General features: G+C 43.4%; 1 protein-coding gene across 1 annotated transcript in view; it reads right to left on the bottom strand.

Annotated features, from left to right (window-relative positions):
- The window catches only part of LOC122513219 (dynein regulatory complex subunit 7-like), a gene marked incomplete at its 5' end in the record, with an annotated part of 37,763 nt that extends 21,082 nt beyond the window's left edge, over window positions 1-16,681 (bottom strand). Inside the window, one exon of the mRNA XM_043629483.1 lies at window positions 16,571-16,681. Coding sequence (XP_043485418.1) covers window positions 16,571-16,681 — 111 coding nt within the window. The remainder of the gene's footprint in view (window positions 1-16,570) is intronic.
- Between the last annotated feature and the right edge of the window lie 228 nt (window positions 16,682-16,909).

The following is a 16,909-nucleotide window of genomic DNA, read 5'->3' on the forward strand; positions in this document are numbered from 1 at the left end:
TCCTTTTTCCTTTTTTTTCCTTCTCTCTCTGTCTGTCTCTCTCTTAAAATCCCTTCCTTTTCGTTATACTTCTCGAACCGGGTACGCGTGACCCGCGTATTTTTATCTTGCATCGAAATAATCTCCTCTTTTTTTGTCTTCTTTTTTTCTTTTTTCTTTTTTCTTTTGTAATATACATACATATATGTCGAAGAAATGAACATTTATTTATTCTTAATCGATTATCTATCGATCTTATCGAAATGACAATGTTACATATGTTTTTCGCGTATTCTAATCATTTGATCAGGGAAATATTTTTGTATAGCGATATAGAGATTGGCCGACGGTAAAATTCGAGGAGTGGGGGGGCAACATGAATATTATTGGAATTCTTCTGGAACGGAACATTTCGGGGGAAGGGACAAAGCGAATATTATTTGGAATTCTTTCCCCCCTCCCTTCCATTTTTCTCTCATTGTCGGTTGATATGTTCTTTCTAAGTAAACGATAAAATTATCTGTAGGATTTATCGATAATATATTATTCTATATTTTCGGGAAAAAAATCATGCCTATTGGCGAGAAATTTCTTATTCCTTAGAAGCCAATAAATTTTCTTCGGGTCAAGGACACATCGAATGAAAAGAAAGAAAAGAAGAATATGAGACAAAGGATGAAAAATTGTAAACGCAGATTCCAAAAGTTGCAGCGTCTATAGCAATTCTTTTTGTTCCCTTGTTTCCTCTCTCGTGTCCTTCTTCTTCTTCTCCTTCACGGAAACAGGTGAACCAATTCCTTGGGTCTGCAACATTGCCGCCGCGAACAACAAAGAAAAAAAGGAAAAAAGGAAATTACTTTGCTTATCCCCACCAACAAAGAAGAAAAAATAGGCACTCACGATCCTCCCTCCCTTTCCGCTGTTTCTCTCCGACGCACAAAAAGAAAATGGTCACTTTTGTCACGTTAGACGACGAGCTGCGCTATGGGTTACATTTGATGGTGTTTTTTTAAAAGAATTTTATGCCTGAGTGTAGTATCTATTTTGAGGCTTAACAATATCCCCTGTCATTTGACGACGATCGTGTAACGAACGATCGTGCGATTGTAAAGCAATTTTACAAAAGATTTCAGATTAAAGCCTTAACGAATATAAATTTTAGATAGTATATCGAAACGCATATTCGCCGTCGCCATGTCAAAATCTGTCTTAAAAGGAATTTACGTTCCTTTTCTATTAATCTTCTAATACAAATCCCCGGTCCCTTATTCCCACTCCTTTACCCCCACTCTTCTTACGTTTTGCCTTACGTTTGGGGACCACAAAATCTGCATAAATTCATCGGCGTATCTGTTTAACCCGTAAAGGAGTCGGGACCTTGATAATTTTATACACCGGAAATACTACTACTCCTCGCCATTTTTGGTTCAACGACGTATACGCCAAACAAAAATATACACAATCGTTTTCCCCTCCCGACTTTTTCCATACTTTTTACATCCATCGATACCGCTCGAACCCTTTTACGATAAAATATGTATAAATTTGTGTTTGATTTGTTAATGATTATATTAAATATTATTGGAAAAAATGAGAGTACATTATAGAAAAACGTAAAGTTAACAGTTGAACAAAATGTAATTGTTCAAAAAGTATTTCATAATTCCTTATCTTATTGGGTTATACAAATTAGCGAATACAAAAGGGATTCGAATAAATCAATAGAAAAAGAAAAAATGAAACGATGACAATGTCACGTGTCAACGAATTTCTAAACAACGATATTCGCTTGATAAAAATGAAAAATTAGTCGACGACGGGGATAAATGTATACGATCGATAAATCGAATGACATAATTACAAGTAGATGAAACAAAATAATAGATTTAATCAAATGAGAAGGTCTGTTGATGTATCATCATCATAATCATACCGGTGGTAGAGATGCATAATAAAGTCCTGTTTCGAATTCGGCTTTTCACGGTCGTGAAAGAAAGAAAGAGAGAGAGAAAGAGAGAGAGAGAAAGAGCGAGAGAGGGAGAGAGAGAGAGAGAGAGAGACGGTCCTGCTATTACCATTATTATAAGTTGATGTGACGTGACGTAATGGGAGTTAGAGCCGTATGAATGGGCATAGAGCAACAAGTTGCCACTAAAAACTGGGAGTGAGTTCGTGAGTTGAGTTCTGCTCGTTACACCTCTATATGTAGTTCTTCCTTCCCTATACTATACGTGCTATATACCCCGGCCCGTTATAAACCCTCCGGCTTTAAAGTATTCTTTTTAAAGCGGAACTGTCCTAACAGACGTCACCGAGTCGTAATATTCCGCACGAGTGGGTGCGACGACAAATCTTTTCGATTCTCTTTTTACCACTTCTCCGTTATTCCCCCTCCCCTCACCCTATTCCTCTTTCTCTTTCTCTTTCTCTTCCTCTTTCTCTCTTTCCGTCTCGCTGTTTCTCTGTTTCCCTTTCTTTCATCCTACTCCTTTTATTTCTCTCTTTCTCTCTCCGCTTGTTATACTTTTTTTCTTTTTTTCTTTTGCCCCCCCTCCCCTCTACCCCCTTTCACCAACCCCTCTCGTACTTTTGCCCATGCCACCTAACAATTCACCGTGTATATCTCGTATATACTTTTTTCTCTTTTCTTTTTTTTTAACGCAATTCCTTATTCGGGGAAGAGGAGCCTAAAACTCCTCTTCGAATAGAATTCCAAAAAAGAGATGGCACGGATAAACAAGATCAATCCGTCATCGAGGAATATAATAAAATAACTAACCGAATGTGAGAACTTGTATTTTATTTTATTTTTTTTTCTGACCAATAAAAATATATGTAGGATTTTCTTGTGGATTTTCGCGTTCTCTTTCGGTGCATGAAAATAACAGGAAAGTAGTAAACCCGAAGAAGAAGAAGAAGAAGAAGAAAAAGAAGAAGTTTCTTCTTTCTTATTCCAACGACCAAGCCTCCCTCCCACCCTCCCGCCAAGGCCCCCCTCACAGGCGGTCGCGCGCGCGCGCGCGTATAGCGAGAGAGAGGGAATGAGAAAGAGGATGAGTGAGGGAAAAAGAGAGAGAGAGACAGTGTGGGAGGGGGGTGGGGAGTAGCAGGAAGTATTATGATATTACGTCGATTCCAATACGGTTATGCAAAACGGGATTAAGTTCACTTTTAACGAATAGGGAAAAAGGATGAACGCGATTAAGTATTATACTGGATTTTATCATCCTGTTTTTTAAGCTTCTTGTTTTATACCCTTTTATCTCCCTTTTAATTTTATTATTATTATTACTTTTGTTAGCTTTTATCATCATTGTATCTTATATTTTTACTTTCAATAGCGTTTCGAACGTCCACGCCGAGCGTATTCGTAAGGGTTGGACAATTGAATTTGGGGTGGTCGTAAATGTACGAATTAATCGAATTAAAGGTAGAAGATTTTTTCTCTAGGGTCCCTGACGTATCCCCGATATAATCCTAATACAAAATTATCCTAATCGTTGAACGTATTCCTGAAGAAATCGTCGAACATAATTTTGGATCCAAAGCGTTAATTGGTGTACATGTGATTGAATAAGAAAAGTGAGTTTTGAATTAATTGGAACGTTTTGATTCTCGAGATGACGATGAAAGCTGAAAATAAATAAGAAAAAGAAGCGGGCGCGCGTGTGCGTGTGTATAATTTAGTAGTCTTAGTATTTTATATATTTAGTAGTCTTAGTTAGTATAAGGTGAACATTTTGGGGGTTCGATAAACGTATAGAAACTGGGCAAGTGGTGATGGCGGTGGTGGTGGTGGGTGATGTATACACATATAGCGGAATACGGTCGGCTACTAGTTTATTAGGCATGACCGTACCGCAGCACGGTCGTGTCTTATACACGTCCTCCATAATGGGTACCGTGTTTGCGCGCATACGCGCATCGCGTGTGGACAAAATGTCGGTGAGACCACTGCCGAATCGATCGCTGTGAAAGGATCGAGCAGCAATCTACCATGGCCTACAGATCCCTCTCTCTCTCTCTCTCTGACATACACACATGCACGCCATACTCTCTCTCAGTTTCTCATGTCAGTAAAGCCGAGATACGAGATTCCAGATTCAACATTCGAAATTCGATGTTGGATAACGATTCCGATCAAGAAAGTAGAGTAATTCATAATTCTTCGTACATTTTGGGTATCGGTATTCAGTTGTAAGTGTTAATAAAAATCATAGGAATAGGGATAGTGGGGAATTGAACGATTTGGGTATACAGTTTTCGATTTGAACGTTTCCTCTTTATGGGTAATTCGAATGAATGGTGATAATCTGTTAGTTTGATGTCATGACGTGGTTGTTCCTTTGTGGAGAGATAATAAAGCGATGTTATCGTAGGATCGGGATTTTAAGGCTTGGCAAAGAGTTTCGTGGAAATATTCGGATGGCAAGTAGCAACAGCAGCAACAGCAGCAGCAGCAGCAGTAAAACAGCAAACAGTGCGCAGCTTCGCGAATCGACGCGTTACTCGGGGACCGTTAGACCCCGTTGTTGTAATCGCGACTGACGCACGCAGCTCTGAGTTTAACGCGTTCTCTCTGTGTCGACAGTATTTTCAACAGGATGTTGCGACAACCGAGTTAACGGACCTGGCTCAAAACGCTTCATCGATTTTTCCACGAATTTCTATATGTATATATATATGTGTGTGTTAATATATTACTAATCGATTTTGCGAGATGTCTTGAAGGAATGCAGACTGACATATCTAGTACAAATTATGTGTTTTCATAAATTAAGGTTATGGAATTAACATACCGTAATATAATAAGTATATGATATTAATAATTGTTAGAAAGATTTACACGGGAAAGTATTCTAATTGGGTTTAATTATTTATCACACATATCTGATAGCAATTAAAAATTACTGAGAACAAATAACGATAATATGAATAAAAACAAATCATAATATAAACGTTCCCCGCACGCGCAATTATCTATTGGAAAGATTGATCGATAGTTAGGGTAAAGAAAAAATGAATGAAAATAAGATAAAGGTTCGAGGGAGAGGAATCGGAATGAGACATTGAATAACATTTCAGATTTTCTTGGTATAAGCGAGAGTTACTACTGTCTCCGATTCCTGTTCTTCCAGTGTCGAATGAAAGGATAAAAGAAGTCGTTATCCATTGCCGACATTGAGATGCCAAGCGGGTAGTTCTCACAAGAACGTGGCGGATATGCGCGAAGCGGTTCGTCTCATCATGGCTCAACGATTCAAAGATCGCAGTGATGACCATACAAGAAGTTGGGTCGATTCGTGGTTCGGTCGTGCGGAGGCCGAGCAACCATCTATTGCTTTCTCTTCTTCTTATTCTTATTCTTCTTCTTCTTCTTCTTCTTCTTCTTCTTCTTCATCGTCCTTGTCGTTCTCGTTTGGCACCGTAGTGGTAGTAGTCGCGAAGTCGTTCCTTCGTTCATTCGACAAGGAAGATAGAAAATGAGAGAACTTGGCACTCCGCTAGTTTTAAACCACACCTTGGCAAGATCATCGATCCTTTTCATCTATTACTATTATATAAAAGAAATGCGATAGGTGCTTGACGAATTCTCTCGTTAGAATTCAAATCAATGTTTATTAACTTTACTGTATACATTTTTAACATCGAACAAAATACGATCGGGTTTTGTTTTGTTTTGTTTTGTTTTTTCTTTTTTTGGGATTTGTTATATGAGTGATTATTTCAAGCTTATGATTTCAAGCTTATGATTTCAAGCTTATGATTTCAAGACGTTTTTAAACACGTTTGCTTATAATTATTAATAACAGTAATGGAGGTTGTCGTTTCTTTCCGTTCTCTCGTGAAATTTAGATACTCGCGAATAATGTAAAACTGATGATCGATTAATTTGAATAAGAAATTAATTATCCTCATACGTAAAATGATAATTCAAAGAAAATGTAACGTTAAACGTATCGCGACCGATCGGGCAAACCGGTTATCGATTTCAAATGAAAATACTGCTATCGAAGTTATTAACTCATTCCTGTTGAACATTCGCGACAATTATAATAACGCGTAATGTTTAATTAATTCGATCATTATTCAAAGTGACCAGTTCAAGGTAATAAATAAATACGACAATTAGAAATCAGATCTAAAGACATCGAAAAAACGTTGTTAATCTTATACAAAAAGTTTCGCGCTGATTAATCCGACGGCCATTTTGCAATGTCAATAATTTTCATGAGTATCTCATAACGCGGACGATCGACGAGATTTCGGAAAACAAAAGAGAAATTCTCATCGATCGGTCGACAAAAAAAATGCTCCCCAAAAATCCGAATCCCTTAAAAAACAAAACAGAGATAGGTATAACCGTTACATTAAAAGAACTCCTTCCCCGATGAACATAACCTAAAAACTCGATCGCGAATTTTTGAAAACAATAATTCCGCGAGATTTTCAGGCAGAAAGGAAGGAAGGAAGGAAGGAAGAAAGGAAGGAGGAACAGAGGCCGATCGTGGATAGAAGTCTCGGTATCGGATGGTCGCATCGTTGAGCACGGAAGAAACGAACGTCGAGAGGGCGAGAGAGACCAGGGGGAGAGAAGGGGGGCTGCGAAGGGGGAGGGAGGAAGGGCGTTAGGGAGTCGAAGGGGAGTTCAGGGAGAAGGTGGAAGAAGAGGAGGATGGGGATGGGGAAGGAGAGTAGTCGATGCGAGAAAGGTGCTGGAGGAGGTAGAAGGGGGGTTGAGAGGGGGCGAAGGGAGCTGAAGGAAGGGAAGGAAGGGGGGAGGAGGAGGAGGCTTCCTCAGCGACCGTTTTCTCTCTCTCTCTCTCTCTCCCTGTCTCTCTCTAGCTTTCTCTCTTTTATTTCTCTCTGGTTCTCTGGTTCTATCTCGTCATGACCGGAAGCGGCGCGCGGGTCGAGCCCGGAACACAGCGATCTCGGTCGATTCCCTCTTAACGGTATACATCGCGGCGATCGATCGTGGGGATCGATCCTTCGTGGTGCGCACTCCTCCTCGTTTCCTTCCACCCATACATTTACCCTAGCGTTCTCTCTCTCTCTCTCGCGCGCGCACACACACATACATATATATATATATAGACAAGATACCAGATCGTATTCCCTTTCTCTCTCTCTCTCTCTCTTTCTATATCTTTCTCTTTCTGTTACTCGGTCCCCGTGCAACACGGCGTTCTCACGCCGCGGTTCGCGCTCGCGCATCCTCCGCGCACACACACACACATGTCGGGTTCCAACTCGGAGAGACGGAATGAGAGACAGAGAGAGAGAGACTGAAAGAGGAGAGACTGAGAGAATGAGAGAATGAGAGAGAGAATATCGCGAATACCGAGAGACAACGAAGCGTTACGGAGAAGGAGAGTCAGATTCGCGCGCGCGAAACACGCCCACGCGCGACTCGCGGTCTCCCCACGCACATACATACATACACATATATATATATATGTATATGCGCGCGAATCCTTATACATATACAACGCGCACATACACCGATAGGGATTTACGAGCGGTTTCGGGCAATCGCGAATAGAGATTAGGCCGGTAATTAACTATGGATCTGGTCTGCAAGCGAGTTCGCGAGACGAGCGTAGACTAGCTAGCGCGTACTCAAGAGAGTGAGAGAGCGAGAGAGAGAGAGAGAGAATGGGAGAATGAAAGAGCGAAGGGGAGAAACAGAGGAGAGTCGGCTCTCGATCCTCTATATACATAAGTGACCCCGGCAGCTCGCGGGAGCCAAAGGGAGACCGTGAGAGAGACAAAGAGAGAGAGAGAGAGAGGGAGAGAGAGAGAGAGAGTGAACGCGCTCAACCGAAAGACTGCGGGAGCGAGCAAGCAAGCAAGCAAGCAAGCAAGCAAGCAAACGAGAGGGAGAGAGAGTAAAGCAAGTAGCGTGGTAGGCGGGTGGGTGGGCGTCCGAACGAAGGGTGGGATGAGGTGGTCAGGGGGGAAGGTTAGGGGGAAAGTAGGGAGAGCCGCGATCCTACCCCCGGTTTTACATGAGGCTAACGTTATATATATATATATATAAAACGATAGATAGGTATATACACGTAGACACGCTAACGCGCACATACATTTATATTTATATATAGGGTGTCTATATGTGTTTGAGTATGTAGAACGGACCAACCGTTGGACCGATGTCGTCTTCGTCGCGTCGTCGTCGTCTTCGTCGTTGTCGTCGGTCGTCCTTACGTTTACGTATACGTGTGCGTTTCTATGCGCGTATGAGCGAGTAACCACACGTGTCGTAATACGCGGTTCCTTCTATGTATTTGTAGAAAAGAGACGTAGGTAGATATATAACGTATATAACGTAAGTATATATATGTATATGTATGTGTGGGAGATACGTGGTCCACGTTTAGCTGCTGGAATACACACATACATACACATTTATGTTATATACCAAGTAGGAATACATAGGTTGACGTATATATCCTAGTTCGTTGGAGAAATACGCGTCCCCACGCATATATACACACACATAGATATATATATATATATATTCGCATACGTGGGTTCTATCGTCGAAGGTATACTCTATCGCGAGAGTGGTACGCTTATACGTGGTAGAAATTCGCGGATCGGTAGTAGTAGGTTACACGCCGAGTAAACGCGAACCGTGGGTTTACATAATGTACACCAGGTATATATACACACATTCATACATAAGAATCCTCGAATACATATATACTCGCCCTCGCGAATTACATATATGTATTCCACCTCCTCCTACACCTACATACATACACCATAAGAGAAACGTGTAAGCTCGATTTTCTATATACCATAGAGCATATACCTATATATACCTATATATATATATATATAAGTACATATATACTATATATATGTATGTGTTAGAACGCGCGCCCCAAAAGGCAGACGTGCTCGGCATCGACGAGGCCAGAGGCAAGCACCGCTGCCTCGATCTCCGTATCTCGGTAGATCGACGCCTAATGCCGCGGCGGACAACGTTGCTGGAAGTGAGACGGAACATAGGAAAGGGGGCAAGTGGGGTAGGGTGGGTTAGCTCGTTCGCTCGGTCGAGGGGAAGCCGAGGGGAAGCCGAGGGGAAGCCGAGGGGGTTAAAGGGGGCTTATACGGGACCAGCCGCGGGAATATCCTTCGTCGTTCTGCGAATTAATCGCGCGACCCTACCCTCCCCCTAAAGCCCCCTAACCCACCCCCCTCTTATTCTCCCTCCGTTGGCCCCCTTCGCCCTCGCCTCTCCTCGCCTCTCCTCGCCTCTCCTCGGCTCTTCTCTCTCTCTCTCTCTCTCTCTCTCGTTCTCGCGTTTTGCCCCGCACGACCTTTCCATCAACCTTCTCTCCTCTATCCTCCTCTCTTTGTGCCGCGCCACGAATACCGACAATCGTGATTCCTCTACCCGTCCCGTTCCGTCCCGTCCCGTCCCCTTCGCCGGATCCGGTCGACTCTCTCGCGTCACGCGAGAACGTCTTCGAAACGAACTGCTCGAGGGGGGTGGGGAGAAGGAGCCAGACGAGGAGGAGATGGCGGATCGGCAGGGGGGTCTTCTCTATGGTTGTTGAGAGGGCTAAACGGAGACGTACGGTTTTCGTTCGGGATACGTTTTCCTCGATGAAGGGTTGGTTCGAACGGTGGCTTGTAATTAAACGGTAAGACGGGAGCACACCATTGGCTTCGAATTGGACTCTAAGAAAATTGGTCGTCCATCTTGGGATCGATCGATTTTTCCTTTCCTTTCCTTTCCTTTCCTTTCTTTTCTTTTTTTAGGTCTCTCTTTTCTCGGAAATGTTCGATAGAAAATTAGTTTGATTTCTCGATCGGTTTGAAACCGGGGGAGGGGGGAACGACCGAAATAATTAGGTGTATCATCTTGTTCGCGAAATGTTCGGATAGTTGTCAGATGTCGTTGTACGCCAACATGTTGCTGCATCGCTATTCGGGTTCGCTCGACGAAACTTGTATCCGTTGCGCAGTTGGATTTGAACTATATCTGCGAATTTACGCGGGATAATATATAATGACGAAATGTTGAATTAGTTTTATTTCTAATACGCGCGCGCAAGCTGCTTTATATAACAAGTTATGTGGATTGAAACATTCATCAAAGGCCCGTATAAACGTAAAAACATGTTTTTCCTATGGATGAATTGCAAATTTATGCATTTTTAATAGCGTCATTACTTTCGGTTTGATTGGAACGATATCGAGTGACATCTGTCGTAACATTCATCATTAATCCTAATACCCCTATTCAACGGTTGAAAACATGTTGGCATTCGAAACCTGCATCAATTTTTCGCTCGACATTGTACTTAACCATTGTTCAGCTTATCGCGTAAATATCGAATGTTTGATACGCGAGCTGGGCTTTTTGTTTCTTCGTATTCCTTCTTTTTTCTCTTCCTTAAAGACGACTACTAGACGTCAAGGTACGTAAATACTAATACGTATCATAAGAGAAGGGTGAAGTATAATTTAAAACATGCAACAACATAGAGAGAGAGTCCTATTAGAAACGTCGTGTCATTTCAAGCACAAGGGTTTTGTTCGGATCGGGTGTTGGTTCGTAATAATTCAGTCCCTATAGTAACTGCAAACAAAATCAATCGATACGATCCGATACGTAGGATGAACCGAATTCTAAAGAAAAGAAAAGAAAATCCTTACGAGAACCGACGAATGCAGTTGATGCAAACGAGAGGAGAAGAAAAATAAAGGGTTAACGATGTAACGTTGAAGTCCGACGGAAGGATTTAATCGTCGACTCGAATTTCATCGATTCCATCGAGAAACCATCTTCCTCTTCCTCCTCCTCCACCCTTGTTCATCCCCTTCTCGCAAAGATTCGCTTCTTGGAAGCAAACCGTACGAGTATAGAAAGCTCTCTCTGGTCGCGTAGGGGTGGTTGCTGGTGGAAGGAACGTGGTTACGCCGCAACAATTTCGTTAATGCTCCTTTCCCATCGAACGACAACGATTCTTGTCGTAGACCGACTATGGAAGGGACCTATCTTGGCTTACCTATCTTCGAAAGGCTTTCGGAACTCGTCGTATATCAGCAAGGCACGTATACAACTGCGCGTATGCAGTTTATATACATTTGTACATACCGAGCTTTAGAAAGGACCATAAAATCATGATGATTCCAGTTATTTGATTATATTTTTTTTTTCATTTTTTTCTCTTCAACATTTTCACACATTTTTTCACGCGTCTTTTTCCTTTTTATGATTCCAGTTATTCGTTCATCTTAATTTTACCAACTTGCATATAATTTTCTCTTTAACGGTATATATGTATATGATATAAATAACGACATTAATTTGAACAGAAATTGTATTATAAACGATTAATGATTATTAATTATTACGCAAATGTTTATTACATAAATATCAAAAGTTTATTCCATCGAATTTTTAATTCACGTTATTACAAGTGTAATCGTTAATCGAATCATTAATTTGCTCAATTGATCAACACCACAGTAGATTGATTACACGAATTCTATTTAAATGATCGTAAATATAGTTGCAATTTGTATTCCCTATAGATTTATAAATATTATACACTAATGACTACTTAAATTCAAGTTCGATTATCGATTACTTCCCGAGTGCTTCGATATTTCAACGAGCGAACGATCTCGAAAGGTTGCCGATCGCATTGATACTTCGGATATCGTCATCTTTATTATCTTTTTTTTCTTAAATACCCCCTCGTTTATTCAAATCGAAGGGAAAAAAAAAATAAAGAAAGAAATGAATGACGGAACGTGGTCGAGATAAGCTCGGAATGAACAACACCCACACCCACACATGCACACACACAAACATAACAGACTAAAGAAACCAGGAAGGGTAGGGAAGAATAAAACGAAGGGACCAATAAAGTGAAAAAAAAAAGAAAAAGAGAAAAGTAAGGGTTTTCTGTCGAAAAAGAAAAAGAAAAAAAAAAGTAAACCACACCCACAATTAAGCGCGTTAACCGTCTGTCGCGAGGTATCCCGGTAGGAATATCGGGCATGTAAAAAATTTGGCAAGCATTCTGATGGTCTTCCCTTATAGGGTTTACGGTATAATAACCCCCAGTTCTTCGATTGTAACGTCCAGGGCATCTAAGGTACCCTCGATAACCTGGGTTAAAGCCATTTCCCAGCTAGAAGAGTGAGAGTAGAGAAGGAAGGGTAGATAGAAAGAGGAGGAGGAGGAAGAGAAGGAGAAGAAGAAGGAGGAGGAGGAGGATAAGGAGAAGGGGGTTAGAGTATAGTATAGTAGAATTGGGGCGGGCGGGGTTGGTTAAAGGGGGTTGGCGGTGGTATCGTGTATGGTGTTCTATATCTAGGAACGGATGGCAACGTGTTCGCGTTGCCGCGCGGCATATCGGGAACACTACTGGCAAAAGCAACAAGAGCAATAGCAAAAGCAAAAGCAAAAGCAAAGATATACAGGTATAATATGTAGGTGTATAGGTGTACGGATGGGTGTGTGGGTAGATAGGTTAGATAGGTAGTAGGTAGGAAGGTAGTAGATGCTGGTATGGGTAGAGAAAGAGAGGGACTAACAGCACGGTACTTTTGGGACGCGTTGTACATGGCTCGCGTCGCATCGTAGGTTCGCGATGGGTCGGTTGGGTACATAAGGGGGGCTCTTTATGTAGCACATAGAACGAACGAACGAACGAACGAACGGAACGAACGAACGCCAGGCAACGTTCGTTCGTTCGTTCGTAGCTGTTCGCCCGCTCGGCGTGTGACGCTCAAATTACCTCCGTTCTCTCTCCCCCCCCGGGCCGCGAGAACGCTCGGTTCGCGTCCTCCTCGTCCCTTTACTCCTCTGCGCCACCTCGCCACCTCGCCCTCGCCGTAGCCTCTTCGAGCTCTCTACAAGAGCGACCGAGCGAGTAAGAACGCGTATATGTGTGTGTATACGTGTGGATGTGGATGCGAGAAAGAGAGGTTGCCTTCGCCGTCGACGTTTTCTCCTTCCCTCCCCTTCCGCCCTCCTCTTACTACCACCTCGTCGTCGTCGTCGTCGTCGTCGCCGTCGCCGTCGTAGCTACCCGTCCATGTGCTCTCTCTCCCCCACACTTCCTCTATTTTCTCTTTCTGTGTGTATGTGTGTGTGTGCTATGTCGGGTCTCTCGGAATCGCGTGAGCGAGCGCGCCCGCGCGCACCCATTTGCCACCCGACACACACGCGCTATATACGGGGAGAAAGAACGCGAGAGAGAGAAAGAGAGAGAAGGAGAGGGAGAGAGTAAGAGAGAGAGAGACGAGCAGTGGCTATAACGCTTGCTAGGAGAACTGCGGCTCTGAAACGCGGCCAGCGCAGCAGACAGGCACCGCGGGTCACCGCCTTCCCTCCCCCTTCGTCCTCCTCTTCTACCTCATCCTCTTGGTCGTCGTCGTCGTCGTCGTCGTCGTCGTCGTGGTCGTCATCGTCGTCGTCGTCATCCTCCTCCTCCTCCTCCTCTTTCTCGCTCTCGAGTCTGCCCTCTTTTCCTCTCTCTCTCTCTCTCTTTCTGTTCGTTCGTACTCCCTTACACTCCGGCGGCCAGCCAAGAGCCCGACGGCCCTTTACGCTAGTCGAGTCTTCCGTGCAGCACTCCCTGCAGCAAGCAACCTACCAACCAACCAACCAACCAACCAACCAGCCAACCAACCAACCAACCCCTTTGTTATTAGTCGCGCGAGAGAGCGCGTCGTACAAGGCTAAATTCGAGAGCGACATAATCGAGACCGGAGAGAGAGTTTCTTTCCAGAGAGAAACGAGAGAGAGAGAGAAACGAGAGAGAGCCGACCCCCTGCCAGCTACGCACTCCTATTATCCCTTCTCCCCCATTTTTCTTCCCCTCCTCCCTTTTGGTGGACCTTTCCCTACGAAAGTGTCGTCCTATGCGTTAGCGAATCAGACTAAGAACCCATCGCTCAGTTTTTTCGCTACACTAGGATTTCTAAATAATGAAACAAACAAATAATAACTGCTGCGCGTCTGCTTGGCTTGGCTTGGCTTGGTGCTGCTTTGTAGAGTCGCGCCTGATAATTTGGACTCTCGAGCTCTTCTTTTTCTTCTTCTTTTTTTTTTCTTCTTCTACTACCTTTCCACGATACTTATACACCCACCTCTCGTCCCTCCGCTATCGTTAACCTATAATAATATCAATCATTGAGGATGTTACTACTATGCATTGTTCCGACCATTCATGGGACAAACGTCGCATACTCTTCTTTTCTTTTCTTTTCTTTTCTATTACTTTTCTTACTCGAACATATCTAACTGCATTCATTTTCCATTGGGGTTGCGCCACTAACGTTGATCGCATAATCGTTTTGCTATACATTCTCTCTCTCTCTTTCTTTTTTCTTTTCTTTTTCTTACTCACTGATGTCAGTCAGTTACTTACTTTACATTGACCGGCATGAAAAAGGTAAAAAGGAAACAAAAAGGGTAGAAAAAAAGTAAGGCAATAAGTGAAGAAAAGAAAAGAAGAAGAAGAAGAAGAAGAAGAAGAAGAAGAAATGTACGACTACACGCGGCGTACACAGAAATGCCGGCATAAACCGGCGGCAACGGCAACGGCAACGGCAACGGCACCGGCACCGGCATAAACACACGCGAAACGAATGATAGAAAGAGAAAGAAGAGACACACGCAAGAAGAGAACCCACCGCCGACTTAAAACGCGCGACGCACCCGCTTTCTCGCGCTCACGGAGGACGCGCCGGCGAACAGTTATATACTTCTGTCTCTTTTTAACTCGTACCCCGAGCGTATTTCTTTCTCTCTCTCTCTCTCGCACTCGTACTCGCTTGGTTGGCTTGCTTTACCCCCCTCTTTGTTCTCCCTTCGCCTTTGTGCGGCGAAAAAGCGGGTTGGGTTCGGAGTAGGAGGAGGATGAGGAGGAGGAGGAGGAGGTGGCGGAGGGTTAAGAGGGGTGACGAGCGCGAGAGGGGGAGGAGGTGGCGGGGGACGGGTCGGGGGGAGACAGGAAGACCAGGAGGGAGTCGGGAAAGTAAATCGAGCGGATATGTCGCGGCGCTAGGCCCGCCTTTCTCCTCCCCCCTTGAGCCCCCCATCATTCTCTCTCTCTCTCTCTCTCTTACTCTCGCGTTCAATCGCGAGCGAGCGAGCAAGCGAGCGAGAAGGATAGAACGAGAGAGAGAGAGAGAGAGAGAAGCAACGCGACGGTTCGCGTTTCTTCGTGGCGAGAAGCAGCAGCAGCAACGAACGAACGAACGAACGAACGAACGAGGAGGAGATCGATAGATCGATCGGCAGGGAAGCCGCGACGACGACGCAGCGTTTCTCGGCTGCTGCCAACGCGACGTGGCTCGAATCCTACTACTCTACTCGTTTTTACTCTGTTTTCTTGTCTATTATTTGAGTAAATGAAAGAAAATCTATAGATAAAGGGTGAGAGAGAGAAGACACCACCAGGTTGACGCGTACATTTTCATGACGATGATGATGATGATGATGATCGGATTATCTAACGATATGTTTCCTTTTTTTATTATTAGAATGATGCTCTCGAAGGTAATCGTGAAATAAATTTAGAACGATCGGGGTTTTGCATCGGTTAATTATTATTATTATCATCATCAACGGGGGGTTGTTGGTTAACACGCGTTCTAACGTATTATTTAACGGGGTTTAGTTGGTGGTAATCGTTCGATTCCGGCGTAGGTTTTGTATTTAAAAGTAGCGCATGGGTTATTATCGGACGAGGTGGATGGATGGATAAGGTTAAGGATTGAAATAAAATTGGCGCATGACAAGAAACCATAGTCGCCGATCCGGTGATCGTCGTCGTAGTCGCGGTTATATACTCGTGGGGAGACTTTTTTTTCTTTCTTCTTTTCTTTTTCTCATTCTAAAAGTAAAACGCGCCTACGCGTTTTACGTGTGTGTGTAGTCGTTCGATCGATTTTCGCGGGACGAGAGGTGTTCGATAAAAGAGGAGCTGGAGGAGGAGGAGGGGGAAGAGATGTTAGGCACGAGAAAAATGAACACCGTACACGATCACTTGCGATTTGCCGACAGGGAGAAAGATAAGTGGGTCACGGGTTGGTCGGATGGTTGGTTGGTTGGTATCCTATCCTATCGCGTCGAGAAGTGCGAGACATCTTTAAATCCAATAACGTTCCGCAACTGTGCAACTGATTCCAGTTGTACGTTCGTATAATCGTTTATCTCGTTAAAAATCAGAAGCTAGTACAATAATCCACGGTCCGTCGGGAAAAAAGAAGAAGAAGAAGAAGAAAAGAAAGTTAGAAAAGTTTAGCTCAGAGATATAATCGACAAATTTTGAGTAGAAATTTAATCAAGGTTGAAACTTTTTCAATTAACAACTACAAGATAACGATTATTTGATAAACTCTCTCTCTCTCTATCACGTGTTTTTAGAATATTTCTTCGCTATCGTATTACGTGTATCAAAACACGCATTTATATACCGGGTGGTAGCCTTGAAAAACTTGGTTAAAAGTCAATGAAAGGAATTTAACGGGGCAACCCAATAAACACGTTCTTATCTGTGTAGGTGGTGGTGGTGGTGATGGTTATTGGTGTATGTGTTTTTACCTGAACATATCGTAGTAGTATATCGAAGGCTTCTTCTTCGTTCCTTCCCTCGTTTCTCTTTCCTGCCACCCTACGGCTTCTCCCTTTCACCTCATCTCGCTTCACCTCAGCTCAGCTCAGCTCACCCCACACCTCACCTTCCCTTTTCTCCCATTCCTAACAGTTCTCCTCCTCCTCTTCTTCTTCTTCTTCTCGTGAAGTTATGTATTTACTCGAGAATAGCAGCGAGAGATACGCGATTAAACGACTTTATCGGGTTCTCTTACGTTTTACCACCTTTAATAATGTCAATCGAATAATCGGAACGATATTGTCGACAAATTCGAGATCCTTCGCTTT

This window comes from Polistes fuscatus, unplaced genomic scaffold, assembly GCF_010416935.1.
Source record: "Polistes fuscatus isolate 324 unplaced genomic scaffold, CU_Pfus_HIC Scaffold12, whole genome shotgun sequence".
Taxonomy (NCBI): domain Eukaryota; kingdom Metazoa; phylum Arthropoda; class Insecta; order Hymenoptera; family Vespidae; genus Polistes; species Polistes fuscatus.